The following is a 20,751-nucleotide window of genomic DNA, read 5'->3' as shown; positions in this document are numbered from 1 at the left end:
CATTCTAAAAGATACACCAAATGACATAGAAACCATGGATCAGCCTCCAGCTCAGGTCCCCACGCTCAGGTCCCCCAGATTTTAACGTGGCCACTCAAGGAATAGCGTTCCAGGTGGGTGAAGTGACGAAAGCGTGGATTCAGAGAACAATTACATTCTTAAATTTACCCTGGAAATCATCGTTCTTTTTCCAGAATACCATGACAGATTCCACAATCCTCTTGGAAGATGTACAAAAGATGAAGGACAAAGGAGAAATAGCCCAGGCATATATTGGACTGAAGGAAACAAACAGGTACGAGTCCTCTTTCTTTACCGTGCGGTCAGCTGGGGTCAGCTGTGACACACTGCGTGTACCGTATTCAGTAAGCCGCAGCCATGTAAGTCTGGGTACTTGGAGAACACTTGTAGTTGGGGTGATGATTTGGTTTGATTAGTGAAATTGCCGTATGCGATATTTGAAAGCATTATGAAACAATGGGGAAATGCAAAATCAAGCTTCCTGGATTTACATCTTCTTAGCCTTTAATTGCTACATTGCTCAAACCGGCTGCCATTCCCCAGGCTGGTTTCTTACCTTTTGCCCAGCGGTTGTGGCAACAGTCTGTCATACCACGTTTAGCGTAACAGCGTGAAACGCTGCGACCAGTTGGGCTAGCACCGAGAACTGGATTTCATCATTCAGATGAAACAGGTATAAACACGCGAAGTGATTGGCCAAGTTGTTCTAGAGCATTGTTTCTCGTTTGTAGTAACTGCAATTGAGTGTGTAATGACCTTAACATGCCATCTCATCACCATCACCTATCTCTCTTGTATTTTTTTTAAACACTTCTTGAAAGGCAATCTCCCCAGGACTATCATATGCTGAATGAGGACGGAGAACTTTGGCTGGTTTATGAAGGGTTAAAACAAGCCAACAGGTTACCACACCTCTCAGAATGGTTTTTTTTTCATTCATTTGCATTCTCTTTTCTAGCTAACTGTGCCCCTTGCTATGGGTTTGCTTTATCTACAGTGTTTCTAGTGCTTTAACAGTTAGAAAAAAATTCATCACAAATTACAGAAATTAGAGTTTGCCCAAACCCTTCTACATGTCAGTTTATCTCATTTTAAAAGTTAGGATGGCAGCAACAGCTAATACTTGCACAAAAGCAGACAGTAAAATGCCAGAAACTCCACAACTGGAGATGATTTGTAGCCGTGTACTGCTTGTCTGCCTCGGATATCAAAATTGATGTCCCTTACAGTTTTTCAGCCATAGAGAAATACAGTCATTTTTGTAATTATACGCCTATTGTTTGAATAGCTGCAGCGTACTCTTAACTTTCAAATAGCTACGGGTCTCACTCTCCTCGTTGTGACTCCAGTTCCATAAATCCAACGCTGCTCTCCTGCATCTCTCCGTCCTGGATTCAAACTGCGGGACACACAATAACGAACAAAGAGAAGAAATCTGTGGCTCATGGTGGCGCTGATCAAGCCTCGGTGCAGTCGCTGCAGTCTCTGTGAAGAGAGCCGCCTTCCCAGGGAGCGCAGTTCAGGCTCCGCGCGCGTGCATCCACGCGCCTGTCCCAGACTTCCAGAACAGTTCCCAGTCCCGCACGGGCAGCTCATTCAGTAGATCAGGAGCACTGATCTTCAGGGTACACATGTGGTAGCAGTAACTACAGAAGGAGTTATTTTGCAACGAATGCTACTAACTCGAGTCTTTCCTTTCCCTGTGCTAACGAATTCTACACCTAACACTGCTCTGTAAGCCTGCAGAACTTGGAGCCAGCGTGCTGCAGAGCAGGGTGTGGGAGTGCTCGCTCTGCGCCTCCTGCTTCTTGTCCTAGCACTGCAGAGACAAGAAGCTTTATGTTAAATGGCAGAGCGACGCAGGTAAATGACTGTTTGCCCTTGCGTGCTTGATCAGCCTGGTTACTAATAAATGTGCCTGCCTTTTGCATATTTAAACCCTGAAAGATTGTCTAAGTGAACACCAGTAGTCAGTGGTAGTGTCATTTCCTCTGTGGGGACGTAGGAAAGGGTGAGTCAGAGCGCCAAGCAGTGCCTTGCGAGCAGGAGTAGATCCCCGCAGCACTGCTCAGGAGGAGGCTGGTAGGTATTACCTCCTTACACATGAGAATTTGAGACGTGACGTGCCCGAGGGGAAAGAGGACTCAGTGGTGAGGACAAAACACTGCTCCCGGATCCCCATCCTGAGTTTGGTTCTGCAGTTGACCTTTCCTGCGCTAATGACAGCCCTCTGCAAACTGCTGGGTTTAATGTAGAAAATACAGATTGATTCATGTGCATTTGCAATTAAATGGTTGCTGACCAAACAGAGTTAACTACAGAAAGATCTTCCCTTCTTCATATCGCAGGGTTCTAGCTTAAGCGAACGCAGTGTCGTCTTCCTCTTGCAGTTTGGTTTGGGTTGAGGTCAAACCTCTTTGCAGCCCCTTTAAAAGCAGTGACAACCTGTGAAGACCTAGCAATGCATTTATAGCCCCCTGCTCTCGGTGGTACCACACACAGCTTGTGTTCAATCACAGAGCTCATGCAAAGCAGCATCACCATTAGTTTCTCTCCACTTTTTGATCATGCAAGCTTAATTTAATTAGAAGGCATACTGAAGGGTTTAAAGAGTACTCTGCCTTTTTCATTTTCCTTTGCAAGCCGTGGCTAATTGTTCCTGAGCAGCAGCTAAAGCTTTACACGCCCTCTGAGAACTGGGGATGTAACTTTCTAAGCGCGTTCACACAACTGTTGCTCAACCTCTCCAGGCTGCTGGAGTCTCAGCTTCAGTCGCAGAAGAAGAGCCACGAGAATGAACTGGAATCGCTGCGAGGTGAGATCCAAGGTCTGAAGGAAGAAAACAACCGCCAGCAGCAGCTCCTAGCCCAGAACCTGCAGCTGCCTCCAGAGGCCCGCATCGAAGCCAGTCTGCAGCACGAGATCACCCGGCTGACTAATGAGAACTTGGTAAGGGGAACAGGGCTGCGGGAGCAGATTTGGGGGACTTAGAGCCTTGCTGTGCCTCTAAGCTCTTTGATGAAGTTCATTCTTCCAGATGGCAGACTCCTGCAACTGCGTGAGTTTGGGGCGGGGGGGGATTTTTTGTACGTAAGCTAATGGGGGAGAGAGATTTATGATTGCTAATGAGGTAATAATGTTTCAGGGAATTTGTTTGGAGTTTGTGGCATGGAGGAAGCTCGTGGGTCCCAGCTTTCAACTGATGAGTGTAATCATTGATAGATAGAATGACTGATATCCAGGGAACTCATGAAAAACCTTAGTGCCAAGTAGTGGTGTTTGTTCTGTAGTATATTTGTTTGCTTTGTTGAAAAACTCGGATGCAGTTCCTCAATTATTTCATGTCACTTTTCTTCCCATTTCCCTCCTCCCTGCCTGAAGCGACACAGGTAATCCCTGTGTTCTGAGCTCCAGCTCTTCAGTACGTTTTGAAGAAAGAAATAGCTCCAGAAAAAAAAACTTGGTTAGAAGTCACTTAGCTAATAATTGGCATTCCTTGTTTACTGCACAGCATCTCTGTGTGAAGTAAGGAGTTTCACCCGACCTTTCCCTTTTCCTGCAAAGGAGCATCTCCATCATGTGCAGGCTCGTTCCTTTCTGGGGAAATTTTCCAGAGGCCCATGTTAGAATATCGTTGGCTTGTCACTGTTCATTACTAAAGGGAACCAATGGTTCCAAAGGGAACCAGGCAAGGAAGGCTACTTCAGGAAGAAAAATCGTAGCCCTGAGTGTCACTGTTCCCTCCAAACAAGCCAAGGTGTGGTCTTCCCTCATAATGTTCCCTCCAGCAGCTTCTGTCAGGCTCTTGCCTTAGTACCAGCGGTTCTGAGGAAACCATCAGCTAGTGCATGTTGGAAAACTGATTGAAAGTGTAAGTTTGCCTCAGCAGCAGCTGTCTCCCACTGGCAAAGGTAAATGGCAAATCTTTCCGTCTCTGACAGCTCCCTCCTGCTGCTTAGTCATGTTATGATTTTTAGCCTTTTTTCCCCCCAAGAGACCTACTCATCACATTCTCTGTTCCCAAGACAACAAACAGTCATGTAATTACATCCCAGAGGAGTTCTCTTTATTTTCAAACACAGTGAATGTAATTTTACTTGTTGAATATAGACTCATTCCTTGCTCTTTCATGTCTGAGTATTCCAAGTCCGCTCCAAGCCCAGGTACACACTTTGTTTCCTCTCCTAGTTAGCCCTAGAGTGGAAATAATTTACAGGTTTCCCAGGTGTGCTATTAGAATGGCAGTATTCACTGCAATCCCATCTTGATTAGCATAAGAAAAGGTCCCGTCCAGGTTCCCACCAAGGTTATGTTCCAGACCTAGACAGTATTAGTACTGCCCGTTTTTAAAAGGTCTCTCTGTTCTGCAACTTGCCTACATCAGCTTCTCTCTGGGAGAGGCTGGTGTGAACACCACAGCCAGGGACGAGACCACCTAAAAATCAGAGATTCTTGACCGTGTTTTAACCTGGTTCAATCTATATAGTGCTTACTGAAGTATCAGTGTCTCAAAGGGAGGGGGAAAAACAATCCTGTACCTATTTTTACAGTTTTATGAGGAGTTGTATGCAGATGATCCCAAGAAGTATCAATCGTACCGGATTTCACTTTACAAACGGATGATTGTATGTAGATCACGTGAATCCTGTTTCTCTGTTGTCTCGTTTGCTGTTTCTGGAGCACTAATTGAAAAGCAGGCTGCTTCCCTTTCTCCCTTTCAAAGGAAATCCCCTGCAGAGAGCTTCACGATGCCAATTACTTCCCTCACCGCTTTTTTTGTTAGTCTTAGTGTCCTCTGTGTAATCTGCGTCTCTTTTTGATGCACAGTTTTGTTACTAATACAAGTCTTGCACTGTGAGCAATGCAGTTTCTTTTTGAATAGTACTCAATACTGCCCTGAAAAAGAGCTCCGTAATGCGAAAGATGCTCGATTTTTCAGAACCACTCTTTGCTTTAAAACTTTGACGCATTTAAATTCCCTTTGGCAAGACAGAGGCTTTATTATACAGATACTGACCAAGGTGAAGAATGCCTGACGTCCAGTCACAGCCCGAGCTGGTTCAGAGCTCCCTGTACTGTGCTGACACCTGGAACGAACAGATCTATCAGAATCAAAACACAGAACCTTTTCGTATTCTTCAAAAATACAAAATATGAAGGATAAGATTGGAAATAGTACTTCCATAATAATTAAAAAGTTGAGATGGCACTACACGTACGCTTGAGAGAATACAATTTGTGAGGTTCTGCATCTTACTGAGGTGTGAAATCTCTTTAGTTTGTTTTGAAGAACCATAGAAGGAACCTTATTCCGCCTCACATATTTGTTGTTCAGAAATCATGTCTCTTCACTGATATATTCAAACAGTCAGTTGGATTCATATATATATTTTTGTATAATTTCAGGAGAAATTGCTATATCTGACAAGTATCTTGTCTTAACAGGATTGCTGGTGTAAAAATTGAATACTGCTTTGAATGTGAAGCATGGCCTTGATTCTGCTCTTTCAACAGGCCTAATTATCTTACTGCTCAAGCATACTGTATTAGGTTGTAAACGCTTTGCTATATGATTAAGAGCAATTTTGTGCCTAATTCTAGTTGTTGCCAACGCTGCACTGGTATTTTTCAATACTTCAGGAGAGGTGTAGTTTCCCAGATAATGCTTTTGGTAGAAGGAGCTCATGGTCCCTTACTTTGTTACCAGTGCCTACAAAGCATTATTCTTTTTTTAAGCTGCTTTCATACTCCTTAACCTGGAATGGCTTTCAGGTTTTTTTGAGCTGGAGGTTTTGTTTCCTTCAGAAAGGCTTCTCCTTTTTTGATGACATGATTGCTTTAGGGATGTGCTGCCATAGGTCACAGAACTGTTCAAAGATAGGTTTCTGAGGAGCGCTGCATTGAAAGAAAAATACAGGTCTGTTGTAGGAGGAGGACTTTTAGGTGCTGGGTGTTGCTTGGGTAGAGGATATAAAGATGGAAGACCCCGGGTTCAGTCTAAGGCAGTGTGATGACAGCAGGCGATAGGGAGATGGCAGAGCATCACAAGAAATGTCCGATGTTTGGATGTTTGATTTAAGCTAGTTTGAGTGCAGGTTATGATCACTCCGCGGATCTCTTTTATAGTCTTACAAAATGGATAGGGCTGAATGGACAGGGCTTCCTTGGGGGCCTACAAGGAAGCTGGGGGGGACTTTTTACAAGGGCTTGTAGTGACAGGACAAGGGGTAACGGGTTTAAATTGAATGTGGGGAGGTTTAGATTGGGTATCAGGAAGAAGTTCTTCACGGAGAGGGTGGGGAAGCACTGGCACAGGTTGCCCAGAGAAGCTGTGGATGCCCCATCCCTGGGAGTGTTCAAGGCCAGGCTGGATGAGGCTTGGAGCAACCTGGTCTAGTGCAAGGTGTCTCTGCCCATGGCAAGGGGGTTGGAACTAGATGATCTTTAAGGTCTCTTCCGACCCAAACCATTCTATGATTCTATGAATAACGAGCAGCCATGAAGGCATGAATTAGTGATGCAGAAATACAGGCTGGCTATTAAATAATAAAGAAAATTGTTTCCGTGAGGCATTGGGAAGAGCAGGGAGGAAGCATGAGGGAGCTGTGTTTGCAGCAGAGTGGCTGTTGCCCTTAGAACTGAGCTAGCCCTGAGTGCCTGCAGAACGTACCTGCCCAAGAGCTTTGCCTTTGTCACGCTGCACGTAACAACGACGTTTGCGGTATCTGGCTTGCGTTATAGGCGGCGTACCAGCTTGCAAACCTCAGCCAGAGGATGGCACCACTCTTCAGCTTTCCTCACTGCCTTGTAATTCTAACAGCACTGGGTTTGTCTCTGTCACACGTTATGGGGTTTTTCTCATGTCTGAATCTGTCCCTCATCTTCATTTGCAGGATTTAATGGAGCAGCTCGAAAAGCAAGACAAAACTGTTCGCAAGTTAAAGAAACAGTTGAAAGTATTTGCTAAGAAGATCGGTGAACTTGAAGGTACTTTTATAGTTGAAAGACTTTGGTTTACTTTTTGTAATCCCGCTGTCATCATACGCATCTGTTGTAGTGATCATGAGGTCTTCAGTATTGGTTCCAGAAACGGGAGGTGCACTCAGAGCTCTGCATGTTCCTCTATAAACCTTTAGAAGGTTTGTCATATTTTGAAGCGATAAGTAAGATTGATGTTCCTCCAAAGGCAGAAACCATTTGAACATAAAGGAAAGTTACCTGGGCTGTTTGTAGACTCAGTGACAGTACCTGCTTTTGTCTAGACCAGAGCAGTACTAAGTGTGAACAGGCAGAAACCATTTACCTTTGTGAATTCCTTTGTTGAATTCCTGTGTCACTGGACCTGAGGATGCGGAGCCTGGCTTTTCCTGCTGGAGGTTTCCTTTCAGAGCTGCTGGCCAAACTTGAACGTGAGAATGCGGAGATGTGGACTAAGCTGATTTTATTTTTATGAGTGTCAGAGTGAGTTTCCTTAGGATCTTAGGAGTGGTGAGACTGAGAGCTTATTATGTCTCTGCATAAGTAAAGTAATTTTAATTGCTCAAAGCAACTAGTAGTGTTATAAAGTTGAAGTATTAATTTGTATTTAAATAATCCTGGTCTTCACCTTTCAGAACCTTTTTATGGATATCTGTGTTTTCCAGACGCAAGCTTACTTCCTCAGGAGTTGTTTTATTAAGATTTAAACCAGTGACTGTGTAGTCTTCAGTGTTTCCATGTTTGAAAATGGTTGGAGCGAGTCCAGAGGAGGCCACGAAGATGCTCAGAGGGCTGGAGCACCTCTGCTGTGGGGACAGGCTGAGAGAGTTGGGCTTGTTCAGCCTGGAGAAGAGAAGGCTCCGAGGAGACCTCATTGCAGCCTTCCAATACCTGAAGGGGGCTACAAGGAAGCTGGGAGGGACGTTTTACAAGGGCCTGTAGGGACAGGACAAGGGGTAACGGGTTTAAACTGAAATTGGGGAGGTTTAGATTAGATATCAGAAAGAAGTTCTTCTGGGTAGGGTGGGGAGGCACTGGCACAGGTTGCCCAGAGAAGCTGTGGATGCCCCATCCCTGGGAGTGTTCAAGGCCAGACTGGATGTGGCTTTGAGCATCCTGGTCTAGTGGAAGGGGTCCCTGCCCATGGCAGGGGGGGTGGGACTGGAAGATCTTTAAGGTCCCTTCTAACCCAAACCATTCTATGATTCTATGAAAAGAAGAGTGATACCAAGTGAAGCCCGGATTAACAGAAGCATATTATCCTTTAGTTAGAGGCAGCTCTCCTTGAGGTGCAGTTTGGATTTCTGCATTTCCTGTCCTGTTTGACAGGCACGCACATTCAGCACGCTTGCAGGATGGGCATGCGGCTAGGAGGGTTGTGAGAAGAGGATGTAGCTTTCGTGAGATGAAGCAGAGTTCTGCTTTTCAAAACCAAATGTGCAACCAAATCAGGTGGAGTGTACGCATTGGGTGCGATGCCATGTTGTATGCAGCCCAGTGGATGTTTCATACATCCTCCTGCAAGGTTACTCACACGGAGTTTGTTGTTAAAAAGTCTTTCAGTATTGTTGGTTACTGCTGTGGACAAGATCGCATGCACAATACTGAGTAGGAAAATGTTTCTGAAAACATAGTTTCATCTGTGTTTATTACCTAATTAACTTGGAAAGATGTGTAGCTGTGGCTGGGATGGAGTTAACATTCTTCATAGCATCCTGGATAATGCTGTGTTGTGGATTTGTGGCTAAACCAGTGCTGGTAATATACAGGTGTTTTGGCTATTGTTGAACAGTGTCAAGCTTTTCTGTTTTTTCCCACTCTGCCCCCTCAGAAAGCTGGGGGGTGGGAGAGCATGTGGGCACACAGCCGGGACAGCTGACCTGAACAGGCCAAAGCGATATTCCATATTCCATGGCACCTGATGTCAGGAACCAGAAGAGGGGGCTTTATGTACAAAGTAGCTATTGTTTGGAGGCTGGCTGGGCATCAGTCCCACTGTGGGGCGTTGTGAATGATGGCCTTTGCTTCCCCCTACCTTTCCTTTGCCTATTAAACTGTCTTTATCCCAACCCACGAGTTTTCTCCCTTTTGCTGTTAATATTCTCTCCCCCATCCTGCTGGAGGCAGGGTGGGTGCTTGGCTGCTGGTGGAGTTGGGCCTACCACAACAGGCAGCAAACATCAAGCTTGAAAACTGCTGGCATTTTGCAGGGCAGTTAACAGCAGCCCTTGCAGTGCTGATCTGGGATTAAGCCATCAACAGCTATTGCTTCACCTTTCTGCTTTTATATGATGAAATCCAGGAAATCAGGAGTAAGTCTGCATTAGCGAGTGTCATTCACACGCTTCCACTCTTCTTCCAGGGAAGAATGCCACCCCAAGACACGTTTATTGACAATCTTACCTCTTTGTTCAGTGGGAGTTTTGTTGATAACTGTTATCCTGAACCAAAGAAAACATTTCTTAGTTCTGTATGCTGGAGTCCTTCCTCAGAAATGTCATCGTTTCCTCTGGTTTCACTGGAAAATATGATACAATTTCTTGTTATTTTTCCTCTGAAGTGGGCCAGATGGAGAACATATCACCTGGACAAATCATTGACGAACCTATTCGTCCGGTTAACATTCCAAGGAAAGAAAAGGACTTCCAAGGAATGTTAGAATATAAGAAGGAGGATGAACAAAAACTTGTGAAGAATCTTATTTTGGGTAAGCATTTCTCTCATTTGTGGCCTCCTCTACTCCCACACACTGAAAAATGAATGATGAGAACACAGAATTAGCATTATGCAGCCAATAGCTTGTTTTGGTTTTGACTGTGTTCAGTTTGTCTAAAATTCCTAGAAGCCTGTTGCAATCATCCATCCTGATGAGTATGGCATATATTAATGTGCCTGCGTATTTTTAGCATGCAGTTAATGGGGGTTTTAATTCTGTTCTGGTATCCTACCAAGCAAGTGGCTCTTCCTATTTTTCTTCCTATTTTTCCCTGGCCATATATAAATAAGTGTGTACTATTAACCGGGGAGGTTGTGATTTTCCATTGACTTTACACTTAACGGAACGCTGTGTGTTTGTTTCTCCCAAGAGCTGAAACCACGCGGGGTAGCCGTCAACCTGATCCCGGGCCTACCAGCGTATATTTTGTTCATGTGCGTACGCCACGCGGATTACCTTAATGACGACCAAAAAGTGCGGTCGCTGTTGACTTCCACTATCAACGGCATCAAAAAAGTGCTGAAGGTTAGTTAGTCTGCTCGGGTTATAGAAACGCTGATTTAAGATTTTCTTTTGATTTTGTGTCAGAGGAGTGAGAAAAAGGCTTCCAGCGAGTGGCTCTGGATTTCTGAGCAGTAAACTCCTCCCACTGAAGTGATAAAAAGTTGTCTTAACAAGCAACAAATTAGAGTGATAGCATGTTGTCTATATAATACCACAGATGCTTTCAATTAGTGGAAAAAGAACTACCACCTTTTTCTTTTTGAGGCTTCCTCCTCTGAAGCCATATCTGTCAAGTTTTGGATGTAGTCAAAGTTTGCATAGTCAGTCTTCATTAATTTTCTCCTGAATGCTTAATTAACATGTTTCATTTGCAGTTTTGGTTCACAGGTTTCCTTATTTGCTTCTTCTACAGATTACACTGATGATAATATCTTACTGCCTGAAGTCTTTGCAGTGAGCTGGCTAGGAGGGTTTAGACCAGGGGTATCATGAGGGCATCATTAAGACATAAATATGCTTTATTCTTCAAAGAGATTTTTAATAAAACAGATGTGGACAAAAAAACATATTAAAGCAAGCGTTTAATCAAGCTACATGTCTTGAAAGAAAAGTTGAGTAAACAATCCTGCAGGAGCTTAGCTATTCAGAGAGGTTTTTGGACCTGGAGTGAATGGAGTGCATGCTGTAGAGCTCCAGCAATTTTAATTACTAGATTCTGTGTTCTTTGGTGAAGAGGGTTTGTTGTTTTGTTTTCCACATCAGGCCGCCAAAATGGTTATGATGTAAATGACAGTCATCAAACCGGAATTGTTCTTCTGCTGGTTCTGCCTTATTCCCATTCTCCCTGTTGGGCTCTTCCCAAGAGTCATTCTGCCACGGAGTTGGGTGTTGGGGGAATACATTCCCAGTCATGCTGCCCTGCGGTTTCTGCACAGAGCGGTTAGGATGGGTCTGCAAAACACAAAAAGACCATCTCTTTGGTGGAAATCGTATTCTGAATGTTCTTGAAAAGTATTACAGAAAACAGGGAGGGCATCTGATGGTATTTTGTAAAAAACCTTGCTTTTCCAGTACGTTACTGAAATACATAAATTTTGGAAAACGTCAGAATCTGAGTAGCTCCAAGAAAGTAGCTACAATTAGGTGTTTCATTGTTTATCTAGAGTTTTATTATTTTATACCTCCTGCCAGTCTTCGTTGAAATGTGTTTGTTTCTACCTTCAGAAAAGAGGTGATGACTTCGAAACAGTGTCCTTCTGGCTATCAAACACCTGCCGATTTTTGCACTGCCTGAAGCAGTATAGCGGAGAAGAGGTAAGCGGTGCCACTAGTCTGGTTCCTTTTGCTCTGCGCTACTACTGTGAGCATTACTCTTTAACAAATTCCTGTAGTATCTCAAAACCTAGTCGAAGTCTCTTAAAACAGCTAGACTTTTTGGAGTGATGGGGATGAGACAGCATGGCAGACCAGTTTACCTTTGGAGGCTGTGGTATGCCTGATTGCTTCTTCAAACTTAACTGGGCTTTTGGCTGTATATGGCCAGGTGAGAATATCCACGCTGGAGTGGGAAGGAAGGGTCTTGTTAGTTAGTTAGAGTTTGTTAGTGTGTCAGGCACTTGAAGTTTCAAGTCAAGGAAGCAGATGTTGCATAAATCAACAATTAAAAAGCAAATTCTAGCTTAGCCTCAGTCAGAAGAATTTAGAAATTAAAGTTTTGAGGTGCTGTGACTATTATTCTGAAAGTATTATTTGTCAGTTGCATGAAAAAATGTAAATACTGCGTTTGTGTAATGTTTCTGTATTCCACTGAAGTATTAATTTCCATTACTTTACAAATTCAGGGGTTTATGAAGCATAATACGCCTCGTCAAAATGAACACTGCCTCACTAATTTTGATTTAGCTGAATACAGACAAGTACTGAGTGACTTGGCTATTCAGATCTACCAACAACTTGTCCGAGTGTTGGAGAACATTCTGCAGCCGATGATCGGTAAGGCTGAGTTGAATCCCTTAAACTTCACACTGTAATGCCAAAAGGGCAATTGTGATGGTGGTAGTAGAGTGCACCTTGTACTTCTCCTGTCCTGCTTATGGATGGCAAGGACTACACTGGAGAGAGGAAAACGAGACTGAGGGTGGCTCTTCCGGCAGGGACCGAATAAATCGGTTTACCTTCCTCGCACTTGTCATTAATCATGCAATTACAGGAAGAAATTTTGGACAGTCTGATATTTGTTGCCCTGTCTGTTGGGAAATAATCCCATGGAAAAAAAAATCTTAAATTACATGAGAACTCATAATTAAAATTAGTATGGAGAAAAATGGCTCGTGGTTATTATGGGCAGCAATCAGCAATGAAATAGTCAGCAGTAATGAAGCTTACAACATTTAGAGAGATTCTTTTCATTAATTTTTCCTTGTCAGACAGTACTCTCACCCAAATTTTCATTCTGCTTTGTGATCACAACACTCAGAAGAATGGAACAGCTCTTGGTTTGCTGACTCTGCTGCTCACATGACCATCGGAGGATAAAAGTATTTTGCTGAGCTAGAGTTAGACCTTCCTTTCAGACACACATGCTGCAATCTTTGTAAAATCCTGGCAAGTTTAGATTTTGCAGAACACAGAATTGCTAAAAACACGGTAAAGTGTGGCTAGCAGAAAGCCCAGCCTGCTCTTTCTGCGTAAATACTGGTTCGCTGTCTTCTACAATATGGATTTTCAGTCATTTTAAGAGCGTTGTCAATCACATGCAGTTTCAGGAATGCTGGAGCACGAGACTATCCAAGGTGTCTCAGGGGTGAAGCCAACAGGCCTGCGGAAGAGAACATCCAGCATTGCTGATGAAGGGACCTACACCTTGGACTCCATCATTCGGCAGCTGAACTCTTTCCATTCCGTGATGTGTCAGCACGGAATGGACCCAGAGCTGATCAAACAGGTTGTCAAGCAGATGTTCTACATCGTTGGGGCCGTGACGCTCAATAACCTTCTCCTGCGCAAGGACATGTGCTCGTGGAGCAAAGGAATGCAGATAAGGTGGGAGAGCTCTTTTTCGACGTTTCTTGAATGTCCTGCTGGTAATCTTGGTCAACTCTTGACACTGCTGAACATCATTTTGATGGAGCAGCAGAAACATTCTGAATATTTATTTTTCTGCACACCCACAGTTGCAGATGCTGTTAAACTTGTGAGGTTCTGTTAGAAAAAACTTGGTTAACTTAGGCCAAATCCTACCTGGCTTCCAAGGCAACGTGGTAGAAGCAAAACAGAAGTATTTCATCACCAAGTAGGAATCAGAACTGTAGGTGAAATGCTGGTAGTTGTTTTCTCAGCTTTTAGAGAAGAATAGCAAGCACGCCTGCTGTGTTGTTGGTATGCTGGGGGTGCGGTGGATGCCTGCTGTGTCCATCCGCACTGTAGTTTGCTGCATCCTGCGGTAAAGCCGTCTGATTTTATTCCCACATTTGGCATCAGTTGTCCAATGCATTCTGCTGGAACATGCCAGGAAATTTAGCCAAGGCATTCCCCTCCTTCCGGTAACCTTCAAAAGACTCACTTTGCATTTACACAGACAGAATCTCATTTCCCTTTCTTAGACTCGTCACATTCCTTTAATAGGAATGGAAACAAATGGGAAAAGCTAGTTAGTGGAGGTCTTTGGCCATAGTTTTGAAGTCTTTTGAAACTCAGAATTTCCTGCCTTAATCAGAAGGAAACGGTATGAAGACAGAATTACAAGAAATGACAAGTGTGAAGGAAAAACATGCAAGGACAAAGAAGAAACGCTGGGAAAGAGAACTTGCACGTGCTTTCAGTGTAGCCACAGTCAGGCATTAATGGCATAATACTCTTAACCTCTTTGTACAGGTACAATGTGAGTCAACTGGAAGAATGGCTACGTGATAAAAATCTGATGAATAGCGGAGCTAAAGAAACGCTGGAACCCCTCATCCAGGCTGCACAGCTGTTGCAAGTAAAAAAGAAAACGGATGAAGATGCAGAAGCCATTTGTTCAATGTGCAATGCACTGACCACTGCCCAGGTAAGCAAACCCTCGTTCTCTGTTCTGCCGCCACTCTTGCGCAGTTCTCGGCTTTGTTGGTGTTTGCTGTGCTTGCCTGCACTGCTGTCGTGCGTCCATCCAAGATTTCTTACTGCGTTTTGTCTTTGCGCCACTAAAACAGGTTAAGTTGGAAGGGTGGAAAAAAAAGACCAGGCCTTTTGGAGGTCTGATGTTCGAGATAAGTGTTGAACAAACGAGAGGAAGCTCAGTAGACTCTGCAGTGGGTAGCACTATGCATATTCTCTGAGTCTGTGAAAAACCTGAGAGGGAACCCTCCGCTCAAAGACGTCTCTGTACTCCAGACAGCTCTGCTACAGTACTAGGAAATGACCTTTCTGCCCTCAGAGGTAGTATCCAGTTAAGTTAATGGGCAACTCACACAGACCTGTTGTCTCAGGGTCTGCAAACAAAAGCGTTAGGTTGCCGTGCCCATCACCCTGGGGAGGCTGAACCAAGGGTAGCTCCGTACATGGCTGAAGACTTCTATTTCTGAAAGCTTAGCTTTTGCACAGCTAAGGACTTCTATTTCTGAAAGCTTAGCTTTTGCACAGCTAAGGACTTCTATTTCTGAAAGCTTAGCTTTTGCACAGCTAAGTTGCACTTGGTTTTTAACCGTGCTGCATTCGCGTAGAGCTTGTACAGGAATAAAGGGATCCGAGCATCTTTGGTGGTTACTGAATATTCCCATGAGGAGAAGGAAAACACACCTCCCTTCTTTCACAATGGTGTCGGCGCTAGCAGTCGCGTTGATACAACTGTTTTGATTTAGTAATTCACCTTGCTAGGAAATCTTAGTTTTGTACTGAAAGAAGTCAGAATTCCACATGCTTCAAGTATTTTAACTTTGTTAAACAGTGTTTTGGTTTTTTTTTTTTTAAAGAGAATTATGTAAAAAACCCAACCATTTTTTAATAAGCTTTACAAGTTTAGCCCTTATTGTTTTTTAAAGTCTTTGTGATGCAGTTCTTTCCTTTGGTGGTTTTACCCCTATTTTTAGAGAAATAGCTCACTCTCTTGAAAAAGTGAAGCCATAAGACTCTCCTGAATGGAAGCGAGAGAAGGTTAAAATTAGGGTGAGAGATACAGCATGTTTGCAAGGGGTGTAGGAGCACAATCAATTACTTATCATCCGATTTTTCTGTATTTTCCACACACATGTAGGAATTCAGAGGTTCTACCCCCAAAGAACAGGCGTTCTGAAGGAGGCACTCATACAGCATTAGCATTAGGCGGGTGATGGAATGCTGTGTGAATCAATAAAGCAAAAAATAACAAATAATTGCAAGGAGTTGCCTTTCGAAATAGCTAATTTAAAAAGTATTTTGTTAGCATCCGTGGATGCATCTGTTGATTTGCTGGTAAAATGAACCTAAGAACGGTTTTCTTCTTTACAGATTGTAAAAGTTCTGAATTTGTATACGCCAGTTAATGAGTTTGAAGAAAGAGTCTTGGTGTCATTTATACGTACGATACAGGTATGACTATATCTGTTCATCAAAAATCACTTGACTGTTTCTAAGAAACCCTCTGATGAGCTAAAACCACTTGTGTCCTGAAATACATTCAGGAATCTGAAGTAAACTAGGCTTTTTAGCTATCGTTATTTAGCTATGTGGATAGGTAGTCAGCCTTAATTTAAAGCATTTTTTAAAATTTTAGCAATTTTGAAGTGTAAAGCATCTTAAAATTTTAAGCAATCACAAGCTACCTCCAGACTTGCATGAAAATGTTAGTCTCCCTGTCAGTATGGATGAGATTTTTGGAAGGCGAGAGGTAACATTTTTAAATGGTAACATTTACATACACAAATTTACTTGTGTCAGACCTGCGTCTGCATGGGAAGTTCCAACTCCTTTGAAAACTGCAGCCTATGTTCATTCCAGAGTCCTCTATTTAGCCCTTCTGGTTTTATATATATAGATGAAAATGAAACATTTTGAAAACTCCAAAGCAGCCAGTAGGGCAAAATAAAAGAAATAAAGATCATCTTTCTGGTCTATTAGGAATCTCATCACATTACTAGCTGGATAAGGGAGGTTGGGGAAGTAGAACTGAGGTAAAACTGTAGTTCCACTTACTGAAGAGATGCACTTACTCGCATAGTGGGCAGATTCTTCCTTTTGCAGGGAATCTAAATACCTTGAGATTGTGTTGATACGCAGAACCAAAAAAGACAAAAGTAACTATGGTTTAAGGTCACAACTGTTGCAAATATCTTGGGTCAAGTTAGGACAGTGTGTCTGTAAGCAGAGATGAAATACTGCCTCTCTGCAAGATGATTATTATCAGCGAAGAGGCTAAATGCTAATGTAATCACTTCCTTCTCTTTGCAGATGCGCCTGCGAGACAGGAAGGACTCTCCCCAGTTGCTCATGGATGCTAAGCACATCTTTCCTGTTACATTTCCATTTAATCCATCTTCTCTGGCATTAGAAACCATTCAGATCCCAGCCAGCTTGGGCCTGGGCTTCATATCACGTGTCTGATCCCAAGGATGTACCCGTCAGTGTTAGATGGAGTCAGTTCCCTGGTATCCTTACCCGTTCAAACATAGTGAGCCACTGAAAACACATTTTCTGTACAAACAGTCTCTATGTGCCCAGATCTGTAGTAAAAGTAGCTGGGAAACTACGTAACAGCACGACAGATTGAAGGCTAATGGAAAGATGTGCGTTTGGGTTCAGTCATTGCGTTTACGAGGACATCACCAATTCGTACGTTTCCAGAGTGTGGAAATTGGGCTTGGACAAAAACTGTGTCTTCAGCTGTCTAGAGACATTTTTAGATCTTTAGTAACCTATTTAAATAGTGTAAATTAAACTCGTATGTAATCTTCTCGTAGGCAGGGACCGAGAGGGACAGTCCCAGTCCTGAACGTGGAAGACTTGAAAGTAAGGCATTTTGTAGTAGAATACACGGTCACCTGGGAGCCTGTTACATTTAGTTTGTAAAAACTGGAATGGGGAAACACAAACTGGCAATATGTAAAATGATTTCTTAAACCACTTCCTTATTTATGTCAGTTTGACATAAACTCTAGTGATAAGTCTTGTATCTCACGATATGCTATAACTTAGGTGTTCATTTGTTAGTACTGTGGTTTACCAAGCATACTAAATTGCTGCTGCATATTGTGTTCTTTTCAATGTATAACAGTATCATCCTAGGCACTAAAAATAAGGTATTTCTGGTTTTTTTTTGTTGTCAACCTCATTTACAGTCTGATGCAGTCTGTTATTTTAACTCTACTTTTGCAAATGATATCAGCACCTGTAGAGGAAAATGGTAACTAAGCACAAGTAGCACCCTGGAAATGACCTGTTTAGTTATTTTTAAAAGTAGGTAGCTAAAAATACAGAATCTTGAAGCAAATGATCGGAAGTCAATAAATATTTTAGTATTTATTTAGATTTTGTAGTCTGTCTAATGCTGTTCTTCGTTTCTAGACCCCAGAGATGACTGTGTATTTTGAGTATAATCTCTTGTTTTGTTGCCACTTAAAAAGAGGGATAAAAGTGTTCTTCCGTACTGGAATTTGAGAGGAAACACTTCAGCAGAAAATTACTGCAGTAGCCCAAGGCTCTCATTCTTTGAAGGGTTGACCACGAAGAACGTTGCATAGGTTTTTGAGTATGATGCTGTCATTTGACTATGATTCATGCTGATTTAATGGTTGGAGATCCAGAGTGCATAATGAGAAACTGAGTTATTTTGGATATTGCACATCTTAACTGGAAAGATTTTTCTGTCTCACACGTCTTGGATCTGCTGTATAGAATTCACATTTCACAACGTGCAATATAAGTGCAGAAGACTTGCTTAAGGTTCCAATTCTGAACTTTAAAACAGGCAGTTTGTGGTGTGTGGCTCGAATATACCTGTAAAAAAAGCCACGCACATCGCTCGGTTGCATTGTGCAATATTTGTTATGTATTATAAGAATTAGCAACTTAGCATTAATTTCTTTCGAAATACTGAGAAATAATCTAGAGGTACACTATTAGACTATTTGGTACGAACCTGTTTGCCTGCAAACTCACAGAAAACAACTGCTGTTACTCAGACTGAAACGTTTCAGTTGCGTTTTACTCGAGAGGTAGACGTGCTGTTCCTACGGTTGCTAAAACCGGTAGCGAAGACAACCGAAGCTTGGCAGTATCATTTGAAGATGCTCATATCGGCTTATTTTCAATGTATGCCCCACATTATGTTTGATGGATCATGCCAGTACTTCCAAGAACTTAATAACTGCATTGCATAGATGTTTTGAATGACCTTTGCTAAATGATTTAGAATTGCTTTCCCGTGCACGGTATACCAAACACTCTTATTTCAAACGTTACTTGATTTTTGAAACTACGGCTGCTGTTAAGTGGCTCCAAATAAGGCGAAACGTAGTTTTCAGACCTTTAGGGGTACTCTACTTGTGAGAATGTAATGGGAAAGCCTTCACATCCAGTGACGAGGTTAGGGAAGAAGATAGGTGAGAATATGCCAACCTACGAGTTTTTTCTCCTGTTGAGAAACAATTGGCATTACAGTATGTTCATACTGTAGATCAGGAAATGTATCCACTACTTAGGCATTAGTGTATTAAAGTGTATGCCTAAATGTATTTTTGTTTTATTTTTTAAGTTGGTTTACCTGTAAAAAGCCTTATTGTATCTTGTTTCCTTCCAAACCAGTAGTGCTTAGTAATTTACAGGTATTATCCTTCAACTCAGTGGTTTGACTGGTATTATTTTTATATCACGTTAAAAGTATATGCTGCTTGACATGTTTTAAAGGAAAATATTTTTAAGTTGAAATAGGTGTGTAATTGGTAATTCATCTAACATTTTACATGGCAGTATTTTACATGCACTTTTCAGAAGTAAAATTTTAGTGGCAGTGTGTAATATATCTTTCACCGTAGGACTAATCTCTCTTCGACCATGGAATATAATGCAGAATTATTTTAACAACCTCTTTTTTTTTTTCCTTTAAATCATTGTTATGCTCTTTTAATGTGAACATATCTTTTATATTTTAATTTATTATCTACTGCTATGATAGATTTTATCGGATGCTGGAAAAATACTTTGTCAATGACCCCTTAGAATTACATTCTGGAGATTTTGCACAATAATTACCTCATTCAGTTTGGTGTATTTTTATTCCAGTGATCACTTATTCTGATGTTTAGGACACAGTCTTCTATCCAAATTTTGAAAAACTGCTTCTCAGACTTCAATCCGGGATGGAACGTGAAAGTGCTTGAGTCCGTTAAATGGGATTAATCTGTTTTATCTATCACAGGGAAAAAAAAAAATAGGATCAACTTCACTGCTGAAAAGTGGATTAATATCCAATAACATTTGTTCCCTACTTGGAAACACCAGCATTTGCAGTTTGAAGGTCTGTGTAATTTGTGATTTAAACTGAACACATTTCAAATACCGTACAAAAACTATGGGCAAACACTTGGTTTTTTTAAGATGCTGATACTTCATGTGATAAATAAAAGCCTTTAAACATAGGTTTTCACTGGATGCCACTACAGTACATAGATGAAAACCAAAACATTGTCAGAATGACCTGAGCTCTGATCTGTTGTAGTGTCTGATGTTGTACTTAGTAAATGTATGCACCATAAAAACTGTAGCCTAATAGCTATCACTGGAAAACGTCCAAATAAAAATACAACTGTAAGATTTGCTTGGGATTTTTTTGATTGCTTGCTTTCTTGGCTTGTTTCCGAGTGCTGGCGTAGTCCCTGGATGAACATGCGGGTTGCCTCTACCTTCACGGCAGATTTGGTGTTGGCTGCCAGGGCAGCTGCTTAAAATCCGAGGACTGTATAAATACACACCCGGATACTGGTGGTGTGCTGTGAACTGCTGTGAAAATACTTTCTTTTGATGGAACCCGCTTCTGGTAGCTTATTTGGTTACCAAATACCAAAATAAGATTTGTACTTCGCTAAAACGTTGTCTTCTGTGCCACGCAAGCTCTTCGGTGCCAGGATGGGGCCTCCGGACGTATATCCACCCACGAAAGCCTGGTACTGCGTTCTTCTCCCTGACAGAGGATATTTAAATATAATACCTATTCGACTGCTAAGCTTACTAAATGCATTGCTTGTTTTTATCTTATTCTGTTAGAGAAACTCCTTCCTGGTGCCTTACAGGAAGGTGATTAGTGTTTGTGTTGTTTTCCTGCTGGGTCAGGAATGGCTCCCCTCGTCATCCCTCTGGCAGCTGGAGTGTGATCATTATTCCTAATCCCTAAAGATGTATCCAAGGTGCCAGCTTTCCGCGTGTGGTAACTGGGACTACTCCTCCGCTCCACGGTGCTTATGTACCTGTCGGAACCGGGAGCTAGCGTGCCAGCTGCCCGATGAACCGACCCGCGCAGCTGGGGATGCGGCGCCTCAGCTGTGCCTATGGCGGGAGCCGCCTTCCTCCTCGGCCGGGAAGGGCTG

General features: G+C 42.5%; 1 protein-coding gene across 1 annotated transcript in view; it reads left to right on the top strand.

Moving 5' to 3' along the window:
• The window catches only part of MYO5A (myosin VA (heavy chain 12, myoxin)), a gene marked incomplete at its 5' end in the record, with an annotated part of 44,572 nt that extends 26,787 nt beyond the window's left edge, over window positions 1-17,785 (top strand). Inside the window, 11 exons of the mRNA XM_010157064.1 lie at window positions 195-295; window positions 2,772-2,970; window positions 6,915-7,008; window positions 9,560-9,706; window positions 10,086-10,240; window positions 11,444-11,533; window positions 12,061-12,211; window positions 12,979-13,261; window positions 14,093-14,267; window positions 15,683-15,763; window positions 16,622-17,785. Of these exons, the coding sequence (XP_010155366.1) occupies window positions 195-295; window positions 2,772-2,970; window positions 6,915-7,008; window positions 9,560-9,706; window positions 10,086-10,240; window positions 11,444-11,533; window positions 12,061-12,211; window positions 12,979-13,261; window positions 14,093-14,267; window positions 15,683-15,763; window positions 16,622-16,774 (1,629 nt within the window). The remainder of the gene's footprint in view (window positions 1-194; window positions 296-2,771; window positions 2,971-6,914; window positions 7,009-9,559; window positions 9,707-10,085; window positions 10,241-11,443; window positions 11,534-12,060; window positions 12,212-12,978; window positions 13,262-14,092; window positions 14,268-15,682; window positions 15,764-16,621) is intronic.
• Between the last annotated feature and the right edge of the window lie 2,966 nt (window positions 17,786-20,751).

This window comes from Eurypyga helias, unplaced genomic scaffold, assembly GCF_000690775.1.
Source record: "Eurypyga helias isolate BGI_N326 unplaced genomic scaffold, ASM69077v1 scaffold15338, whole genome shotgun sequence".
Classification (NCBI taxonomy): domain Eukaryota; kingdom Metazoa; phylum Chordata; class Aves; order Eurypygiformes; family Eurypygidae; genus Eurypyga; species Eurypyga helias.
The sequence above is the reverse complement of the archived record's forward strand: the minus strand, read 5'-3'. Positions and strand labels throughout refer to the sequence as shown.